General features: G+C 43.0%; 1 protein-coding gene across 1 annotated transcript in view; it reads left to right on the plus strand.

Moving 5' to 3' along the window:
- The window catches only part of LOC137434893 (cadherin-7-like), a 209,613-nt gene that overhangs the window by 102,733 nt on the left and 85,056 nt on the right, over positions 1-21,824 (plus strand). Inside the window, exon 2 of the mRNA XM_068128091.2 lies at positions 15,139-15,561. Within this exon, the coding sequence (XP_067984192.2) occupies positions 15,169-15,561 (393 nt within the window). The 5' untranslated portion in view covers positions 15,139-15,168. The remainder of the gene's footprint in view (positions 1-15,138; positions 15,562-21,824) is intronic.

Consider the following 21,824-nt stretch of genomic DNA (forward strand, 5'->3'; position numbering starts at 1 on the left):
TTCCAGAAGTGCTGGTCTTTGCCTCGGTGTTCATTGGCAAACTTTAGTCTTGTCCTGATGTTCTTTCTGGACAGCAAAGGTTTCCTCCTGGCACACCTCCCATGTAGATGAAATTTGTGCAGCCTCTTTCTAATGTTAGACTCGTGTACTTTGACATCAACAGTGGCAAGAGCTACCTGTAGGTCCCGTGATGACATTCTGGGGTTCTTAGAGACTTCTTTCAGCATCTTGCGGTCTGCTCTCGGGCTGAACTTGATGGGGCGGCCTGGCCTGAACAAGTTGGCAGTTGTTTGGAATCTTCTCCACTTGTAGATGATCTTCCGGACAGTCGAATGATTGATTTCAAATTGTTTGGAGATCTTTTAAAATCCCTTCCCAGGCTCGTAGGCATCTATAACCTTCTTTCTGAAGGCCTCAGAGAGCTGTTTTGATCTAGGCATGGTGACGCCGCACACTTCAACAACAAAGAGCACACCAAACTAAATGTCTGAGGTTTAAATAAGACATGTACCTCCAAGATCTTCTCTAACGATGTTCTCATCATTTGCACCTGAGCTGGTGCACCTGATTCTAATTTTAGGTATTTGAAGTAGTGATAAATGTAGGGGTGTACTTACTTTTTCCACATGCGAAATTTGCATTTATGTTGATTTAAATTATACAATGGACTCCAAAATGTAAATGTTTCATGATATTTGTTATATTATATCACCTTTATCTATCAATATTGTTGAAATGAAGATCAAATAGCTGTATGTTGAAATATGTTGAAAAAGTCAAAACGTTACATGTGTTGTACTTACTTTTTCACGTGACTGCATATATACTGACCTGGCATTTAATATGGATTATTTTTTTTGTGGGGGTGAACTTACTTTTCAAGATGTCTTAGAACCAAAAGTTCATTGGAATTATGTTGAAATTATTCTAGATTTTGTTAATGTGGCCTTTAAAAGAAACAAAAACCACATTTGACATTTCGAAACAAATAAATTGATCCTTGAAAGTGATGTAAACTGATATCGAACTCAATTCATGGACAGTACTGTGTTAAACTTCTGACCGTTTTCCAGAAGTATCTCTTTATTTTGCACATGAGCCAAAAATTTTTTTAACAAAAACAAAAGTTAAATTACGACTGGGATTACGGACAGTAAAATTACAGTTCAGTAAGTACTTCGTGTAACCCCCACGAGCATTCTCAGGAGAGCATATTCACGTTGAGGCATGCTGTTCACGAGATTTGCCAAGGTTTGGACAGGAATCGCTTGCCATGCAGTGACAATAGCCTGCTGCAATTCACGCACAGAGGTCGGCTGCTGGTCCAAGTGGTCGATTTGACGCGTTAATTCTGCCCACAAGTTCTCTATCGGATTCATATCCGGGGACATGGCAGGCCACTCCATATGCTCTGCACCACGGTCAGCAAGAAAATGTTGGATCATGCAAGCACGATGAGGCCGTGCATTGTCATCTTGGAAGACAAAGTTTCCTCGAAAGGCTGCACGAGCAAATGGAAGCAATGTTTCTTCCAGAATGGCCCTGTACTTGAACTGGTTCAGGTTTCCATTCAGAACAACCAGGTCAGTTTTGCCCCCTGCATGAAAAGCAGCCCAAACGGTCACCCCACCACCTCCAGCTTGGACTCTTGGCACTATACAATCTTTGTTGTCGGCTTCATGCACTTGTTTGCGCACTCGGACGCGGCCATCTTGACGATAGACCAGAAATCTAGACTCGTCACTGAAGATCACGTGATTCCAGTGTCCTGGCTGCCATTGATGGTGCTCTCTGGCCCACTGCAATCGGCGCTGGCTGTGTTGTCTGGTCAGGCGTGGCTTTCTCAGGGGATGCCTGGCACGATAGCCTGCTTGAACCAGTCGTTGGTTGACTAGCCTTCTGGATACAGGCACATTTGTCAGTTGCTGCCACTCAGCCCTCAGCCGATTAGCTGACTTGGTACGGCCATTGCGGACTAACCGGTGCAGCTGGCGATCATCTCTCCTTGTGGTTCTGCGTGGACGTCCTGGCCTCGGTATTGGAGTAGGGACACCCCTCTGAGCATTTCGTTTCAGGATCTTTGACACCTGACCTTGAGTGATGCCATACTGCCGAGCAATAGCACGCTGTTTCATGCCGTAATTTCGTAAAGCCACCACTCCATGACAAACAGCATTGTCGAGTTGACGGACCATCTCCAGAGGAAGCGGCAATAACTTTTGGAGACCTGCAGCAGTTGTTTTTCACTAATACAGAACGCAACAACCCTTATATACCCGATTGTGAAGCCAATCGTCAAATGTACCTGTCCTTACATTTTGTCACGCCACCTGTGATATTATCCTGTTATTGACTTCTTGCTGCAAAGACAATCAGTGACATGGTTCTTTTAACAAATAAATCACCAAAGTGTAAAAGAAACTCACCAGATTGATATACTGAGTTAAGAAAGTAAACCCAAGTCAAGAAAAAAAAAATATTCCATATTAAATGCCAAGTATGTATATAAAACAACAACAACAACAACATGCATTTTAAGGCCATTTTCCCTGCTAGAGCGGGGGTTAGCCTTATGGTCCCCATGACGATCTTCTCCATTTTGCCCTATTTTCTGCATCTCCCCTTGTTAACCCCCTTGCCCGCATTTCTTCTTCCACCATCATTAGCCAAGTCTTTCTTGGTCTTCCCCGTCCTCTACTTCCTTCTACATTCATTTCCATCACTCTTCTCAACCAGTCACTTTCATCCTTCCTCTACACATGACCAAACCATCTCAACCTGTTTCTCTTCACAGCATCAATCACAGGCTCTATTCCCATCATCTTTCGCAATTCATCATTTGTCTTCCTCTCTCTCAACGATACTCCACACATCCACCAAACCATTCGCATTTCCACCCTTTCCAGCCTTCGTTGCTGCTCTACGTTCATTACCCATGTCTCGCTCCCATAAATCATAACACTTCTCACACATGCAGCATACACCTTTCCCTTCAGCTTCAACGACACTCCCCTCATCAGCATGCCACTCAGTTCCCGAAACTTCTTCCATGCACATCTCACTCGAGCAACCGTTGCCGAGTCTGATCCACCTTCTCCATTCAGCACGTCTCCGAGGTAGCAAAATGTTTTCACACCTTCCAGCTTCACGCCGTCTCCAAGATCCAACTCAACATTTCCTCCATCTGCAGCTCCCTCTGTGCACACCTTACATTTGAATGTAGCTGCCACACTGGTCAATGACCCTCTCAGACCACTACATTTTTGATGAACCCACTCAGCGCACATTGTACATTGAATGGAGTTCACTCCGACACCCTTCCTGCACACAGCACATGGCCACTTCCCAGTTCTTTCCACCTCACCACATGCTTTCCCACTTGCCATCACCTTCGTCTTTCCGATATTCACCTTCAGACCTTTTGTCTCCATACATTCCTTCCACTTGTTCATCTTTTCCTTCTGTCCATCCATACTTTCCGCAATCAACACCAGATCATCTGCATATAACAACTCCCACGGTAAACCCTCCTTTATGTTCTGAGCCAGCACCTCCATCACAGCTACAAATAATAGTGGACTTAGTACCGACCCCTGATGCACTCCCACCTTCACCTCAAACTCACCACTGTTCCCGTCCTTCATCCTTACATCTGTGCGCGCTCTTTTGTACATTGCCATCACTACTCTGATCAACCATTCCTCCACTCCTAACTTCCTCAATGCCCATGTCACTCCTTCGCGTGGAACCCTATCGAATGCTTTCTGCAGATCAACAAACCCAAGAAACAACTTCTTCCTCTTCTCCATGTACTTCTCCTGCAACTGCCTCACAATAAAGAGCGCGTCTGTCGTTCCTCTTCCTGGCATAAATCCAAACTGCATTTGGACAATCTTCACTTTCCTCCTTATCCTCCTCTCCAACACCCTTTCCAATACCTTCATTCCATGCTCCAATAACTTTATCGCTCGATACGAGCCACAGTCCAGAAGGTCACCTTTCCCCTTGTGAAGAGGGATGAGGGTACTCAGTTCCCAATCCACTGGAATGCGGCCTTCTTTCACCACCAGATTACAGATCTCCCCGCTTTTCTACTCTTCATTGCTTTTATCGCTTCCTCAACTTCCTTCTCAGTTATCTTCTCTGCCGGTCCTAAAACTGGGTTACTCTCTATGTTGCCATCCCAATCATTCTCTGCATTCAACAGCATTTCCATATATCTCTTCCATCTTCCTTTAATTCCATCTAGGTCCACAACGATTTGTCCCACTTCATCCTTCAAGCAACTCACCCCGATCACGTCACACCTCTCTTTCGCTATCTGCTTTGCAATCCTGAATACCGCTCTCTGACCTTCTTCCGAATCCAAGCGTTCTCCGAACATTATCCACCTCTTTCTTTGCAGCCTTCTTGCCTGCCTTATAACTTTCATGCTCTGCTTTTTCTGCCCCCGTACCCTTCGCCTTCTGCCACTCCTTGAACTTCTTCCTCTTCTCATCAATCCTCTTTCCAACTTCATCATCCCTCCACCATGTTTCCGAGTGCCTTGGTGGTCCTTTTGTCCATCCACATACCTCACCAACGGCTCCCAACAGACTATCTTTCATTGACATCCAACCACTTTCAAGCTCAACCACATCATCCCCTACCCTACTCAACCTCTTTTAATGCCTCCCTTACTGTCACCTCTTTCAACCTCCACACCTTCATTCTCGGTTCGTACTTCACCTGCCGAGCTCTCCTCGCACCTTTCACCCTTATGTCACAGACAACCAAGTGGTGCTGTGAAACAGCCTCCTCCCCCGGGATCACCTTTGTGTCCCAGAGGTGCCACCTATCTCACCTACGCACCATCAGGTAGTCAACGGTTGTCGTCGACCCACCTGACGTGTATGTAACAAGCTTATTATCCTCTTTCTGGAACTGAGTATTACAAATCAACAAATCAGCTCCATCAGCAACCTCCAAAATCCTTTCACCTTCTCCATTTCTCACACCATATCCGTAACCCCCATGAACTCCCTGAAAACCGTCCATACTCCTTCCCACATGTCCATTTAGGTCTCCTCCTACCACAACAACTTCTTCATCTTTCACATTTTCCATCAACTTCTCTATTGCACACCAGAACTTGTCCTTCTCTTCATCGCTCCGACCAACCTGCGGAGCATATCCCGAGATGACGTTCACCAAGAGCTTTCCAATCATCATTTTCACCATCATCAACCTATCACTCACTCTAGTCACACTCACCACACTGTCTACAAACTCCTCAGAAAACAGGACACCAACACCATTCATGCCCTCTGGGCACCCTTGCCACACAAACTTGTATTTCTGTCCCTGCCTACCCTTCACCATTCTCACACCACTTCCCTTCCATATCGTCTCTTGCACACAACATATGTCCACTCTTCTTCTGACCAATACTTCCACCACTTCTCCTGATCTCCCTGTCATTGTCCCTACATTCCATGTCCCAAACCTCAGAAACCGATCTCCACGTCGGGCATCAGACGTTTCGTCGTCATAAATGGAGTGATTTCCACCCTTGCTTCGATATATATATATTCAAACAGTCCGGGTGCTACGTCATCACCAAGTGTGGGGTGATTCACGTGCTGATTGGTTGTGACGTCAGGACGTCAAGGGCGCTGTGATTGGCCGCCCAGCACCATTCAAGTGCGCGTCGCCTCAGAGTGAAGTCATAGCAGTGTCCAAACCTTTTTTTGTGATATAACAATGGCCGATATATCCCGACCCCGTCCTCCCACCATTGCCCAGCGTAATGCGGCGGCACCTGCAAGGGAAATCAAGAAGAGGAAGAACTTAACTTACGCTCAGAAATTCGAAATTGTGCAGTTGATAGACAATGGTGAAACAAACCAAAGTGTTGGAAAGAAATTTGGGATAAATGAGTCAACAGTGCGAGGTATTTACCAAAACCGTGACCATATCAAGGCCCATATGAATATTGCCTCATCAGAAGCAGGTGCCCAAGCTATGTGAAGCCGTAATCAATTGCTCCTCAGGACAGAACAATTACTCGGACGATATCTGGAGAGGTAAGCAAAGCGAAACTTGGCGATTGATACTCGTGAAATTATGGACACTGCCAAGGACATTTATGCTGCTGTGGCTCGTAAGATGGGTGTGCAACAACCTCCAGTTTTCTTGCATCCAAATGGTGGGTAGATAAGTTCATGTCCCGTCATAAAGTGAAAAGTGTTAAGATATCTGGCGAGGCGGCAAGTGGGGACAAGTCTGCAGCCCGTGAGTACCCTGGATCTCTAAATAATATTATGGATGAAGGCCAGTACACTCCCGATCAAATTTTTAATATGGACGAAACCAATTTATATTGGAAAACAATGCCTCGGCGAACATTTATCACTACCAAGTCAGCCAAAGTTCGTGGAAGGAAGGCCATAAAGGAGCGTTTCACCCTGCTGTTCGCTATGAATGTGTCAGGAACATGCCGCCTTAAACCCACAGTTGTGCATCGAGCTAAAAGACCCAGGGCCTACAAAGGATGCAACATGAACAAATTAAATGTGCACTGGTTAACATCAAAGAAGGGGTATATGTCGGCCAAACTTTCCCAGGACTGGCTCAAGGAGGCATTCATTCCCGAGGTTGAGGATTTTTGCAAGTCCCAAAACATAAGGTTTAACATTCTCCTGCTACTCGACAATGCCCCTGGACATTCGCCACTTCTAAGGGCCGAGCATCCTAATGTGAAGGTCGAGTTTTTGCCACCAAACACGACTTCCTTGATCCAGCCCTCGATCAGGAGGTCATATCAGTTGTGAATGCGTCCTATTCCACACGGCAATTTAGGAAGATGCGGCAGGCAACTGAAGACACCGCCTTTATCCAGCAATTGCTAAACAGTGAGGATGAGGATGAGGATGAGGACATGGTTCAATGGGATACTGAGGCAGAACAAAAAGTGATTCGGTATTGGAAAAACTACAATGTGAAACCGGCTATTGACTTAATGGTAGACTGCTGGAACAATGTTACCCCTGCCACTATCAATCATGCCTGGCGTAACATTTTGGAAGGTCTGCCTGAGGACCGCCAGGTGGCTGTGCCAGGTACGCCACAGACTGTTGAGGCAGAAGTAGAGGCAGCGGCGGAAGAGGCACGCCAAATCCCTGGAGCTGGTTTTGCTGAGACTACTGGTGCGGACATCTGAGAAATGATACAGCCTGCTGCAGTTACTGTCGACGAAATAATTGAGGAAGATGATGTGGCACAAGAAGAGGACAGTTCAGGAGAGGATGAGGAAGGTGTAAATGTGAGGGGTGAGGGATTATCCATGGGGTCAAGGTCAAGAGGTCAAAGACAGGTAAAACACACCTGAAGAAGCCAAAATCCTTCTGGAAGAATGTCCTGTGGACAGATGAGACCAAATTAGAGCTTTTTGGTAAAGCACATCATCTCTATGTTTACAGAAAACAAAATGAAGCCTTCAAAGAAAAGAACACTTCCATACAGTGAAATATGGAGGAGGGTCAATTATGTTTTGGGTTTGCTGTGCTGCCTCTGGCACTGCGTGCCTTGAATGGGGTGTTTATATTTATCCAAACACCTAGTTTTCATTCATGCACTCCTTTGGAGTTCCTTTCTTATGCATGCAAAGTTTGGGGCTGCTAAGTTTCATGGTTTTATGGTCAGTGTGTGTGTGTGTGTGCACTTGAATGTGTGCATGGCATCATAAAATCAGGAGATTATCAAGGCATTTTGGAGCGCAATGTTCAACCCAGTGTCAGAAATCTGGGTCTCCATCGAAGCTCATGGGTCTTGCAGCAGGACAATGACCCCAAACACACTTCAAAAAGCACCCAGGAATGGTTCAAGACAAAAAACTGGTCTGTTCTGAAGTGACCAGCAATGAGTCCAGATCTAAATCCCATTGAACACGTGTGGGGAGATCTGAAAACACCAGTTGGGGGAAGGCCCCCTTCAAATCTGGGAGAACTGGAGCAGTTTGCACAAGAAGAGTGGGTCAAACTGCCAGTACAGAGGTGTAGGAAGCTCATTCATGGCTATCGGAAGCGCTTGACTGCAGTTATTTTGTCCCAATGCTGTGCTACCAAATAATAAGCCGTGGGTGTCAATAATTTTGTCAATGCCATTTCTTTTTATTTTCTGATTTAAAAGGATATGTTAAGTTCTGAATCAAAAGCAAAGGTTCTGAAATATTAACAGTGAAATAAAGAATTTTAATATACAGGAAAACAAACATGACATAATGACACTAACACAGGGTGTTAGTGTCATTATGTCGTGTTTATTTTCCTATTATTTAAAGTTCTGTAGTACCAAACATCTGTTTAAATAAAGAATTGTGGAGACCAAATACTTTTGTCAATTTCAAATTATTTTTCGAGAAAATTGTGAGTTATTTTTAAAAAAGTGCAAGGGTGCCAATATTTTCGGCCACTACTGTACAATTGTGAAAACATAACTTCTGCCCAGCTTCGGTGGCAGAGGTGAACAGCATTTTGGGTGATCAAGTGTCAAGCTGGGTGTCCCCTTCAGTCAACTCAGGAGGTAAGGGGGAGGAGGTAGAGAGTAGTGGGGAGGGAAGGAGCAAGTTGGAAGATTAATCCCAGCGAACTAATACAAAACACCTTCATAATATTTGATAGGTTGGAGCCAATTGTTATGAAATATTATATTGTTGTGTTTTAAAAACCACACGGAAACATTATCGGAAAACATTGCATGCTGAAAACATCTTTAAAACTTTTCGACATTTATGTTTATTTGTTATATCCTAATAATGTTTAAAGTATGTTACAAAAATAATTATTCTCGAACGTTTTAATGTTTTTAAAACCCTATAAATAATGTTTTAACAATATTTGGCATGATGTGTTTTTATGATGCAACAATGTTATTGTGTTCGCTGGGATGCTCTGTCGGGAATCAAACGAATTGCATTTAAATATTTATATTCCACATGCAGAATGGAAATACATTCCACTGTCGCCATAGGACTATGTAGCGTTGGTCAGATGACCCTGTACAACAAGGGAATTAGGAGACCATTTGGCCAATCATTGGTGTGTTGACCATTGTTATGACATTGCTGGTACCCAGAGTATCCCGGGAAGTGATGTTAGTGACGGTACTTCCCCCAGTGGCTGTGTTAAGTGTTTGTCTCGTCAGTGTGTGTGTGTGTGTGTGTGTGTGTGTGTGTGTGTGTGTGTGTGTGTGTGTGTGTGTGTGTGTGTGTGTGTGTGTGTGTGTGTGTGTGTGTCAGCTCTATGACGAGCCTTGGCCCATGTATTAACAAAAAAAACAATGTCGAATCCGCAAATGTGGGGCATTGTTTGAATGGTGGGGGCGAGTTGGGGGGATTTTTTTTTTTTTTTTAACTTTACAGCGTGGCCACAAGTCCATATGCACATGGTTATAATTTAGCTAGAATTTATCTGTATGCTCCCCTCCATTCTCTGCACAAATTTGAATTTTCCTCCATGTTCTTCTGGACATCTTCTTCCATGTTGAGGGTTGGAGGTCATAAAAGCAGCCCCTGTCACCTGTTTTGAGGTCTTCAACTGTTGTTAGGTGGAGATGAGAAATTTCCTCTTTCACAATGCCCCAAAGCGAGTTGTCACATGTTGTTAAGTCCGGACTTCGAGGAGGCCACACTATCTCAGATCCACGTCCAAAGCATCATCCACTGAATTTGTCGTCGAGATATTCTCTAACTGCGAGAGCATAATGTGCTGGTTGGGGGGGTGTAGTGAAATTAGATTTTGGATGGGGGGTGTAATGAAATCAGACTCCAAGACCTCTCTTCAGAATATGAGGCTTTATTGTAATCGACCTGGCATTTACCTACATAAACACAGCAGTCATCTTATTAGCTCTACATAGCATCTGAAAGTACATCAACAGTTATAAAATGAACTAAGCAATCTAAGTCACTAGTCAAAAGCTTGTAATCACATCTTACCAATATCTCTCAGAATCCATAGCAGCACTCGCAGTGTAACTCCTACAGTTGGTTAAATACTCAAAACCTCTTACATCAGCAGGCATCCGCTATGGCAGACAGATATGTTTATTCCACGCCCGCAAGATGCCTCTTCTTCTTCTTCTTCAGATTAATCACAATCTCCCTCTCTTAAGAATGCAACTAATAGGTATCGTAGCCAAAACGGGTCGGTGGCTGACAATGCCTCCTTTTCGATGGGGGAGTGGTGCCACTCACTGTCAGATAAAGTGCGCAAGAAGAATGCTACCGGTCGCCCCCCCCCCCCCCCCCGACTCAGTGTTGCAGCAATGGCGCAATCTGACGCATCCGTCTCCACCACAAAGGGGACCGTCTCGTTGATTGAAGTCACGACAACGCCGGCGACGTCACTCTTGAGTTGTCGAAAAGCTGTTTGTGTAGCCAATGTCAGTGGAAATGTTTTGCACTCAACGACCGGTCTTATCTTCTCTGAGAACCTCGAGACCCACTGACTGTAATGCGCAAATAACCCCATAGTTTGCTTTAAAGTCGCCCGATCAAGGCCCGAGGCCCAAGGGGAAAGGTCGAGTAGGGCCTGGAGCCGAGCCGGATCGGGCCTTTTCTCCCCTCCGGATACCATGTAGCCCAAGAGATTTATGGTTCTCACAGAATAGCTGCATTTTGTCTTGTTGAAGGTCAACCGGTATGTACGGGCCACTTCCAGAAAGCGCCGCAGGTTTTCGCGCAGCGAGCACTTATCTGCACGGTCGGACACGGCACGGAGTTTCAACGATCCACCAACAATTAAACGGGACAGGACAAGGCATGAAAGTTCAACACATAAAGGATTGAATAAAAATAATGCCAGAGAACAAGAAATGCGCAGTACTAAAATTCCTATTTGGGGTGCCCCATACGGACTCGTAAAACAGCACAAGGGGATAAATAACTGAAAGTAATATATGTGTGTGTAATTAATGTTAGCAGGTACTCAGCTCTGGTCCTCTTGACCGTCTGGGGTCGTCACAGGCCCCGGGTCCCTGCACGGGAAAACACGCTTTGGCATGAAACCGTGTTCACCGCCACACCGACGCAAAGCGAACAGGCCCTCGTTCCGTCCTTGTCCCACGCTCAACAAAGCCCCAAGGTCTCTCAGGCGCACACAGCCGCCACACAGTCAGCACCAACGAATCGGGGAAAGGATGCATCCGCTACTCCACGCAGCCAGGAACAGAGTCAGTGTGCAAATGCCACCAAAAAGAGTGAGCCCGAGATGCTACCGCACTCAATGAGTACACAGCGCCAGAGGGAGAGCACGAACTGTGACCGCTTGCGACCACATCCACGAAGCAAGAGAGGGAAATGCCGGGACATGTTCTTTTTACGCTCGGTCTTGAACATTCCATGATGACGTCCGCGCACGCTCCAATCAGCGAGTGCCATCTCATTGCTCCATCGCCTGACCAATCATTACCTTTCGGGGCCGGGCCTCACGGTACTGCTTGCTTGCTATTGCGATGACTCAGCTGGAGGGTACTTGATTGTCCTGGTTCCGGTTACTTTATTTAATGTTTATAATTACATGCCGATCGCTTGGCTGATAGTGTGTGTAGTGGAGTGTCATAAGGAACAAGGGAAAAAACACAGAGGTCATTTACATACAGGGGATTTACCCTGAACCCCTAAGCTACATAGCACAAGAGCCACCCTCCATATGGCCACACATCACACTTAATCCGAACACACGGAGCTGACTTAAGTTACAGGAAGTGGCTACACGACATCCGGAGCATGGTAATCTACACAATCCTACATGGCCCTAAGGTATTTCATTGGCTACCCCCCATAAACATAACAATACTTTCAACAGCTTATTATACGACCTACATCTTGAAAATATCACCTTTTAACTGACCACCATTTTTACCCATGCCTGAGGAGAGGGTATTGCATTTCAGTCCATTTGTCTGTCTGTCTGTTTGTTACTTGCTGTAATAGATTCCGGCAATTATGTTGGTTGGTTGGTTTGTCTGTCTGTCTGTCTGTTTGTGCGCAGTACGACGTCTACATCGTTGCACATAGCATCACCAACGCCATACTTTACACACATATTTGCCTTGCCCTGGAATCGATTGTGCCCAAATTTTAACTCTCTAGGCCCAAGGTCAAGCTCAAGGTCACCCAAAACGTGAAATCAGAGGGGTCGAGTTTTCATTTATAATAGATTTCAAACCACTATAACTCTAAAAGTACAAGAGATATGCATACACTTACTGTTACTGACATCTAGAAAGTCACATACGACATTTCATTTGGCACCATGACCTTTGACCTTGAGTGACCTTGAAAGGTCAAACTCAAGGTCAAAAATTGTTTTTTTACTTATAACTCTGTCAAACATTATCCGATTCCCTTCTAACCAACACCAAAATGTTCATTATTTAATTCCCGAAAAATAACATGTGGCATAAAATTGTCAAAAATGCTTAGTTTTAATTATTTTTTGGGGTCAAAGGTCAGGGGGCCAAGTTTTCATTGAAAATATATTTCAAACCACTACAACTCTGAAAGGACAAGAGATATGCATACACTTACTCAGTTACCTTCCATTGCTTAGCGTATATACATGTATAGATTTCCCGCCATTTTGATTCAAAATGGCCGATTTAAAAAAAAGTACATTCCGGCAAGTCCTCGGTCTCTGACCGATTTCTAGTTTGTTTGTTTGTTTGTTTGTCCGCACAGAATAAATATGATATTCTCTGAAACCGTTGGTCCGATTGACAGGAAATTGTCACCATAGGTGCAACTCCACTTGCATAATTTTTTATGATAATTATGATGTCATAGGTCACATGGTTCGGCCGCCATATTGGAAAAATCGTAAAACTTTGCACCTATATATCTCAGAAAGCGCTGAATAGGAAAAATTGAGACATGGCTCATTGTAAAGAACTCTCCATGGGGAATAAAATATGTTAATGATTATGTCATAGGTGCCTCCATTATGACGTCATAATTCGACAAGTACAAAACTTCATCCTATGAAGATGAAATTTATTGAGCGCCATGTCGTCATAAACTGGTGGAGAAAAAACAAATGATGACGTCCTCGGTCACGTGGTTCGGCCGCCATCTTGGAAAAATCGAAAAACATTGCACTTCTATATCTCCGAAAGCGCTGAATAGAAAAAATTGAGACATGGCTCATTGTAAAGAACTCTCCATGGGGAATAAAATATGTTAATGATGATGTCATAGGTGCCTCCATTAAGATGTCATATTTAGAAAAGTACAAAACTTCATCCGATCAAGATGAAATTTATTGAGCATAATCTAGGAATAAATTAGTTTAGGAGAACAAAAAATGACGTCATCGGTCACGTGGTTCGGCCGCCATATTTGTTTTAACACAAAAGCCTTAAAAACCACTGAAAATACATCCTGGCGAGGGTTTGCAATCTGATTGCTCTTTCATGTTGTATCTGCATTGACGCATACGAACAGCTACGTTTTGCATCACTTTACTTTTAATGTTTCAAGTGGAATACGGGATATTTCCTGTTCAATTTGCTTACATAAGTGTCGAATAGTTCATGATCTTGTTTGTTAGACAGTTGATCTAAGGTACCCCCGCAAGAAGAAATTGGGCACTTTTAAATCCGGAATTCTGGCTGGCCATGAAATATCTCCAAATTCTGAAATGAGGTGATTAGTAAATCTTGCAAGGGTCCTTTATGATCTGAAATGAAAAGAATATTAACATTTTTTGCGTTGTAGCCCATAGGGCAAAGCCATCTACAACAGTTTGTCTGTCCATATGTCTGTATTTATGTATGTATGTCCCTCACAAATCAGGGCTGAGGATCTGGTCAAATGACAGAAGTGATGTGATGCAATTATGTCTGTGATGTCATTACAATATACGACGGCTGACTCCACACACTGCCATTTTGATTTCTATGCCGTTCAGTCCCGACACAGTACTTATACGCCTTAGGCTGCATGCCTTCACGCCTCTTCGGACAAATTTGCCTAGGTTTCTTAACACAGTAGTAACGTTTTCGTAATAATAGTAATAACGTTAATAATAATAATGATATAGTAAATATAATCGTAATACTGCAATCTCTTTGTCGTGAATGCAAAGTTACTGGATTGCAGCTGTGTATGGTTCATGGATGACTGGATGACAAGTGGTGTACTAATTATTACGGGAGTAAGGAATAAGCCTCGGTTTATGAATACAGTAACATCGTCTTTGTAATAATAATAATAATAATAATAATAACGCTAATAATAATAATAATATAGTAAAAATAATCGTAACATTGCAATCCCTTTGTCGTGACTGCAAAGTGCTGGATTGAAGCGGTGTATGGTTGGTTCATGGTTGACTCGAAACATATAGAATAAACCAGTGTCTCAATGCAATCTCTTCACTTCCATGGTGACAGACAGCTGCGAGACTTACAGTACTTCATAAAAATTAAATACTTACATTATTTGCTAACTGGTATCCTGGTGTTCTGGTATCCTGGTTGGTATCCAGGTAACTGGTATCCAGGTTAGACCCTGGTGTTGGGCTAGTGGCTAGGGTGCCGGCTTCGGATCCAAGGATCCTGGGTTCGAATCCCGGTCGATTGCTGAATTAACGCCAGGGGGGTTGACTCAGCCTGTCATCCTTCCGAGGTCGGCTAATTGAGTACCAGTTCACTGGTAATTCCCTGTTTGTCGTTAAAGGCGGCAAAAAGGGTTGGCGTCAGGAAGGGCATCCGGCCGTAAAACATTGCTTCAAAAAGGGGACCGAAAAAACAACAACAACCACGGTTCCCGAAAAAGGCCAACCCCCGCTTTGCGGGGAAAAATGGCCTCTAAAGGTGGTTTTTTTTTTTTTTTTTTTGCTAACTGGTATCCCCAACCAAGGCCATACTATCCTCTTCAACAAAAGTATCAAACAAGCCCGGTAAATGAATAAATTGTAAATGACTTGCACAATATTTATGGGTAAATGACATAACGGTTGCTGTTTTTACTTGCAACACCAAAGACCTTTCAGAAAACGATGTCAAGAATCCCCAGATTTGTGACTTTTACCCTTTCCGTACTCTCTTTAATATTTATTATATTTGGTCTAAAAAGTTTTTGTCTTCATGCTGCAGGGATCGAGGACAAGTATCACGAGAGCTACAATGGCCTGCTGGCCATTCTGCTTCCTATTCATTGCTCTGGTCGTGCTGAGTGACCAAACACACGCAAGCACAGACCTGGTACCCAACCCAGAGTTGAAGGACAAAGGCTGGGTGTTGCATGCAGGTACCTGGGGTGAGGAGTCAGAAGATAAAGGTGTTCTACTGGATCACCATATTTTGGATAGTGAAGACCTGGGGACCGATGATCTGGATGCCCAAGGACAGATGGCTGCTGATCATATGGGGCGTCGGACCAAAAGGATGGCCAACCAAAAAACGGATGTTGAGGGACATGGCCTCTCATTTAAGCGCAGAGTCCGACGGAGTTGGGTCTGGAATCAGTTCTTCGTTCTTGAAGAATTCAAAATGCCTGATCCTCTCAACATTGGAAAGGTGAGGAACAACGAGAGTGATTATAACAGTTGACACAAAAGACCCTCGAAGGTGAAACCAAAAATATTATGGCTCATGAGCCTTCTTTTTTTTTTTTTTTTACTTCGGCAAATGAGGACATTATTTTAAAGCCAAGCCAAAAGTAATCCGTGTGAAATGATCAACCATTTCAGTAAAAATCATTTCATTTAATTTCAGTAAAAAAAAGTTTCAGTAATTGTTGAACCAGCCAGTATCAAATTTGCAAATGTGATACCAACATCAAATGGTGGGGACCTCAGCTAACAGCAGTGGAACACAAAATAAGACACTTAGAGGGGGTCCACACGTTTGAGTTTATCAGTTTATTGGCCTACAGATCGGTTCACGATGAACTGACATTTTCCCTCCAACCTAATTGCAAAGCACTTGCAGTAAATTCAGGTGAGGTTGGTGTGAGCGGTTGTTTCATTGCGTAAAGCCATACTTGGTTACTCATTTTATCCATCACAGAAATTCCCCTAGTGCACACCGAGTTTACTTGGCAACCCTGGAATAACTCTCATTCGTTTTTTTCCTATTTGCACAAACAAGGTTCATCCTTCATTGTATGCATTTAGAATATGTGGGATTTTGAAAATACTATACGGACTACACATTCCCAGTTTTCCAGGACTTGCAAAAAAATTATAACCAAGCGTATATACAAATATAAAGGACGTTTATGGATTTTTTCCAATAATAATGGAAACCCATCCTCTTGACAGAGCTTCAGGGTGTTCACGTCAAGTGAAGAAACTTTTCGAGGCTAGAATCAATCCTGGACAGATCACCACTCCATCACAAATGACTACTGGAAGTGATTTAGGCAGGAATTTGTCATTTGTTTAGGGTGCCGGTGATAACTTGCCTAATCTTCACAAAATATCCTATAGGATCTTTAATGTGCACCAACTAATGCTGGCAGAAGGGTCCTCTAGCTGACCATACAGATGACATTAACATGTGATGGAATGATTGCATGTCATCAGTTACCTGTTACCCATAAGCCAGTGCAAAACGACAACCTAGTATAGTTTTCAACATATAAAGTGGGTGTACATTTTAATAAAACACCCTGTATATGTATCAAATAGTATCTCTTCACTGGAATGGTGACCCGAAACCCTTATTTCATACCAGCAATTGATGCAAGGGCTCTAACCAATAAGAGGGTGCCTGTCACACATTCACTATATTTCGGCATCCATTATACGGTTTACGAGGATTTTGGCAGCCTGGAAATAAGATTTTTACAGTTAAAAAACAACTTCCGGCTTAAGCTGCAGTCTGCAGTGGGACTGTGAAAGACACAGAACCAACCACTGCAAACAAACAGCGACAGCTGCTTCACTACGGCCCACAGGTCAGCTAGACTACTTTTTTATGCCTCCATTGACGAAGTCGCCGGAGGCATTATGTTTTCAGGTCGTCTGTCCGTCAGTCCGTCGGTCCATCCATCTGTGATAGGTTTTCGTTACCGCAATAACTTGAGAATCCGCAATAACTTGAGAATGGCTGAAGGGATCTTCGTCAAACTTGGTGCAGGTACGTATGTATATGAGGTAAAGATGAACTGATTAGATTTTGGGGTAAAGAGGTCAAAGGTCAAAGGTGAGAGGTCATGTTAGATAAAAAATCCAGTTACCGCAATAACTTGTGAACCAGTGATGGGATTCTGACCAAATTTGGTACACATGTATAATATTGTAAAGATGAACCGATTAGATTTTGGGGGCAAAGGTCAAAGTCTGTAATATGTCTATAACCTGAGAATGGCTGAAGTGATCTAATTCAAACTTGGTACAGGTATGTATAATGATGTAAAGATTAACTGATTATAATTTGGAGTCAAGAGGTCAATGGTCAAAGTCTGTAATAGGTCTATAACTTGAGAACGGCTGAAGTGATCTAATTCAAACTTGGTACACATAATGTATAATGATGTAAAGATTAACTGATTAAATTTTGGGGTCAAGAGGTCAAAGGTCAAAGTCTGTAAATAGGTCTATAACTTGAGAACGTCTAAAGGGGTCTCCTTCAAACTTGATACAGGTATGTATAATGATGTAAACATGAACTGATTACATTTTGGGATCAAGAGGTCAAAGGTCAGAGGTCATGTCAGGTAAAAATGTGATAACTTGTGATAGTGTAGCAGCATAGCAAACCTGTTGTGCATTTTGTGATACAAGCACCAAATTTGGCACAAATGTACATTAATATGTTGCGAACATTTTCAGATATTGGGCCACTTGAAATTCCGTAATTTTTTTTTTCAAATTTTTTCAAATTTCGTAATTTCAAATTTTTCGGGTGACACCGTCACAATTTCGGTCTTCGAGGCCGGCCGATATAGTGGGGCGGCTTAGCCCAAATATTCAAAAGAATTGTGCATTTTGTGATACAAGCACCAAATTTGGCACAAATGTACATTAATATGTTGCGAACATTGTGTGGTCAGCAATGAAGACGAGAGTCTGAATTACATGTATGCAAAAGACCTTGTGAACCAGTGAAGCAAATACACGGGTAAGCATGAATTAAATCTAGGGCATGATATAATTTCCATGATGTTTACCTCTACACTCAATGGTGGAAGGAGGTAATGTTTTGATCCCAGCTTGTCTGTATGTCTGTTTGTCTGTTAGTCCACAAAATTCCAGACAAAGCTTGTAGTAGTGGTAGTTGTAGTGGTAGTGGTGATAACAGAAATTGTTATATAGAACTGAACTTATATTATTATTATATGCAGAAAATAACTTCATTTCTATATGCCCTGCAGTGGACAGGTTAATTGGTTTATGCACTGAAGGGGTCACCCTGGTGTGCACTGCTGTGTTCTGCCTCACTGAGTTGTTCAGGTATGATGTACTCAGCACAAGCTTCCGGTCGGCCCGGAGGTGGGGGTGCGGGGCCTGTCACGGAACGTCAAAACAAACGGCCTGCCGGGGCCGCCCAAAAGTCGGGCGTGAGGGGCGCGTCCACAAATGGAACGCCTCTCGCTTCCCAGATCGAGGGCCACGTGGTCAGGAGAACCTCGTCCCTTCCGGTCACACTTTGCCTATCGGCCGGCCTCGAAGACCGAAATTGTGACGGTGTCACCCGAAAAATTTGAAATTACGAAATTTGAAAAAATTTGAAAAAAAAAATTACGGAATTTCAAGTGGCCCAATATCTGAAAATGTTCGCAACATATTAATGTACATTTGTGCCAAATTTGGTGCTTGTATCACAAAATGCACAATTCTTTTGAATATTTGGGCTAAGCCGCCCCACTATGAACAGCTGAAGGGATTTAAAGTAAAACTTTGTACGGGTATGTATAATGATGTAAACATGAACTGATTACATTTTGGGATCAAGAGTTCAAAGGTCAGAGGTCATGTCAGGTAAAAATGTGATAACTTGAGAACAGCTGTATGGATTTAAAGCAAACTTGGTACAAGTAACATAATGATGTAATAATGTGGGTGGAGGCATATCGGTAGACGTCGTGACGTCGAAGAGTGTCGTTCAAGTTTAGCAATGCCAGCGCATCATTTGGGAAACGATCCATGGATGTGTATCTGGCTTACTAGCCTTAATCACCATGGAGCGAATTAACCTCAAGAGTGACAAGAATGTGATTTCCAATATTTTGAGAGATAATGGTACTGTAATAGATAAAGTTAGGTATAAATAAGGATGCTTATTACCAAGGCTGCAAAGAATGCGAACAGAAAACAGATATCTGTGATCACAAAGTTGACCGCCAAGGGTAAGCCTCCCCTGGCTTACCCTTGGTGATCACCCTTGTCTTATCCAATGATGGCATTTATTCTTTGGATCACTATATGACCTTGACCCTCAACATTTAGGAACAAAGTGTAAATTAAGAAAATGTGTCTCCATCTACAATATATCCATAAAACTCAACATCATGAAATGGAAAATCATGGAAAATAGGAAGATTGTTGGAAAATTACAAAAATTGGAAAATCATCATCATGGGAAATTATTCAAGTTATGATCAAAAAGGTGTTTTTGTTAATTAGGTCACAATCCGGAAAAAGTAGATCAAGGACACAAATCAAATATCAGGTGCACAACTTCAATGAGGTACACTATTATGATGCAAGAACATATTGGAAGGCTAAGCCATCTTTGAGATTCCACATTGGCAAAATTGAGTTTGGACAAAAAAACACGTTTATTTTTCAAACTGCCATTTGCCCTTTAACTCGGAGGGCTATGATGTAAATTAAGCGTAAATGCGCTTTACTCAAGGCTATCTAGAGATGGCAATTTCCTTCCGATTGGACACTCCTTAGTCAAGCGACAGTGGAAAATGTTAAAATGTCTGTAATTAGGCCATGACCTTAAAATTAGGTCAAGGTTAAATTTTTTATGTCAACCCCACATATTCCTATTCACATTATTGATGCAAAATGTCATTGTGAAAGTCCCAGCCGGCTCCGAGATACAGCTGGGAAATTGAGAGTGCAGGAAGAATGGTTTTCTTTTCTAAATGGTCGTGTAGTAGTCCTGGGGGTCTAATAAACTCTGCGGTGCCATTAAGAATTGGGGCGTTAATTGTAGAAACAAACCCTACAACAACAATAAGCCTTCCCCTCTTCCAAAGGTGGAGGCTTAATGATTGTTAGGTATCCCGTGTTGAAATACATGTACAAAATACATGTTTTACTACGTATTTGATTGTGATACACGTATCACATGTTATACGATATGAGATTGTGATGTTGGTATCACATGTTAAACTACATGCCAAACTGATGCAAAAGACATTAAAATAAGTCATAAAAGTTTGTTACATAATATCCCAAAGGATGGCATCAATGAAGATGGTTTCGAGAAGTACAAAATCTGTTTTCTCCTTAATTGTCGGCGGATATATTACACACAGGTTATAAATCATGCAAGAGCTGAGTTGGGATTAAAATCTTATAAGACACATTAAAAGACCAATACAAACTCAGGTAAATAGATACACAGCCTCCGAAGGAAGCGACTCCACAGATCCCTGAGTGTTGGAGAGGATTTGGAGAAAATTCCTCGCAATAATATCATAATGGAGGTGATGGCATGGAGAGCATAATTACTTCGATATAATAATGTTCATTTTAAGCAAACTCCCAAACGTGCTGAAACAACTTTCAGACAGATAAAAACTGAGTTTGTTAGACACACACACACAGACACACACACAGACACACACACACAGACAGACACAGACAGACACACACAGACAGACATATACAGACAGACATACACAGACAGACACACACAGACACAGACACAGACACAGACACACACAGAGACACACAGACACACACACACATGCACGCACACACACACAGACACACACAGAGACACACACACACATGCACGCACACACACAGACACACACAGACACACACAGACACACACAGACACACACACACACAGACACACACACACATACACGCACACAGACACACACACAGACACATACAAACACACACAGACACACACAGACGCACACATACATACATACATACATACATACTTACATACATACATACATACATACACACACACATACATACACACACACACACACACACACACACACACACACACAAAGACACACACACATACATACAGACTTGGCATTTAATATGGAATTTTTTTTTCTTCTTATATTAAGAATAATAATTCATTTATTTTGTATAGCGCTTTTCATGAAGCCCAAAGGCGCTTTGACAGAGTGGAAAACATAATGCATAACAATACATGAAAACCACAATTGCAAAAAGACAAGAATCAATAGGGAAATATTTAAAGCAAAAGGAGGGAGAAGGAGAAGAGATAGTCAGGGGTTAAATGCTGTGGGTTGAATGTTGAATGCAGTGTTGAACAGGTGGGTCATTTAGTGATGTTTTGAATGTGGTGAGTAAGGAGGAGTCTCTGATGGTGTGAGGTAGTGAGTTCCAGAGGGTGGGAGCAGCGATGGAGAAGGCCCTGTTCCCCCAGGATCTGAATTTGGTCCGGATGGAGGGGGTCAGGAGGTTGGTACCAGCAGAGCGGAGGTTGCGGGTGGGAGTGTGTCTGGAGAGGAGGTCAGCCAGGTAGGATGGGGCCAGGTTATGGAGGGCTTTGTATGTCAAGAGGAGGATTTTGTACTGGATTCTCTGGGGGATGGGGAGCCAGTGAAGCTTGTAAAGGACGGGGGTGATGTGGTCACGGGTCCGGGAATGGGTGAG

The sequence above is a fragment of the Myxine glutinosa genome, chromosome 9 (assembly GCF_964187855.1).
Source record: "Myxine glutinosa chromosome 9, kmMyxGlut1.1, whole genome shotgun sequence".
In the NCBI taxonomy this organism is placed as follows: Eukaryota; Metazoa; Chordata; class Myxini; order Myxiniformes; family Myxinidae; genus Myxine; species Myxine glutinosa.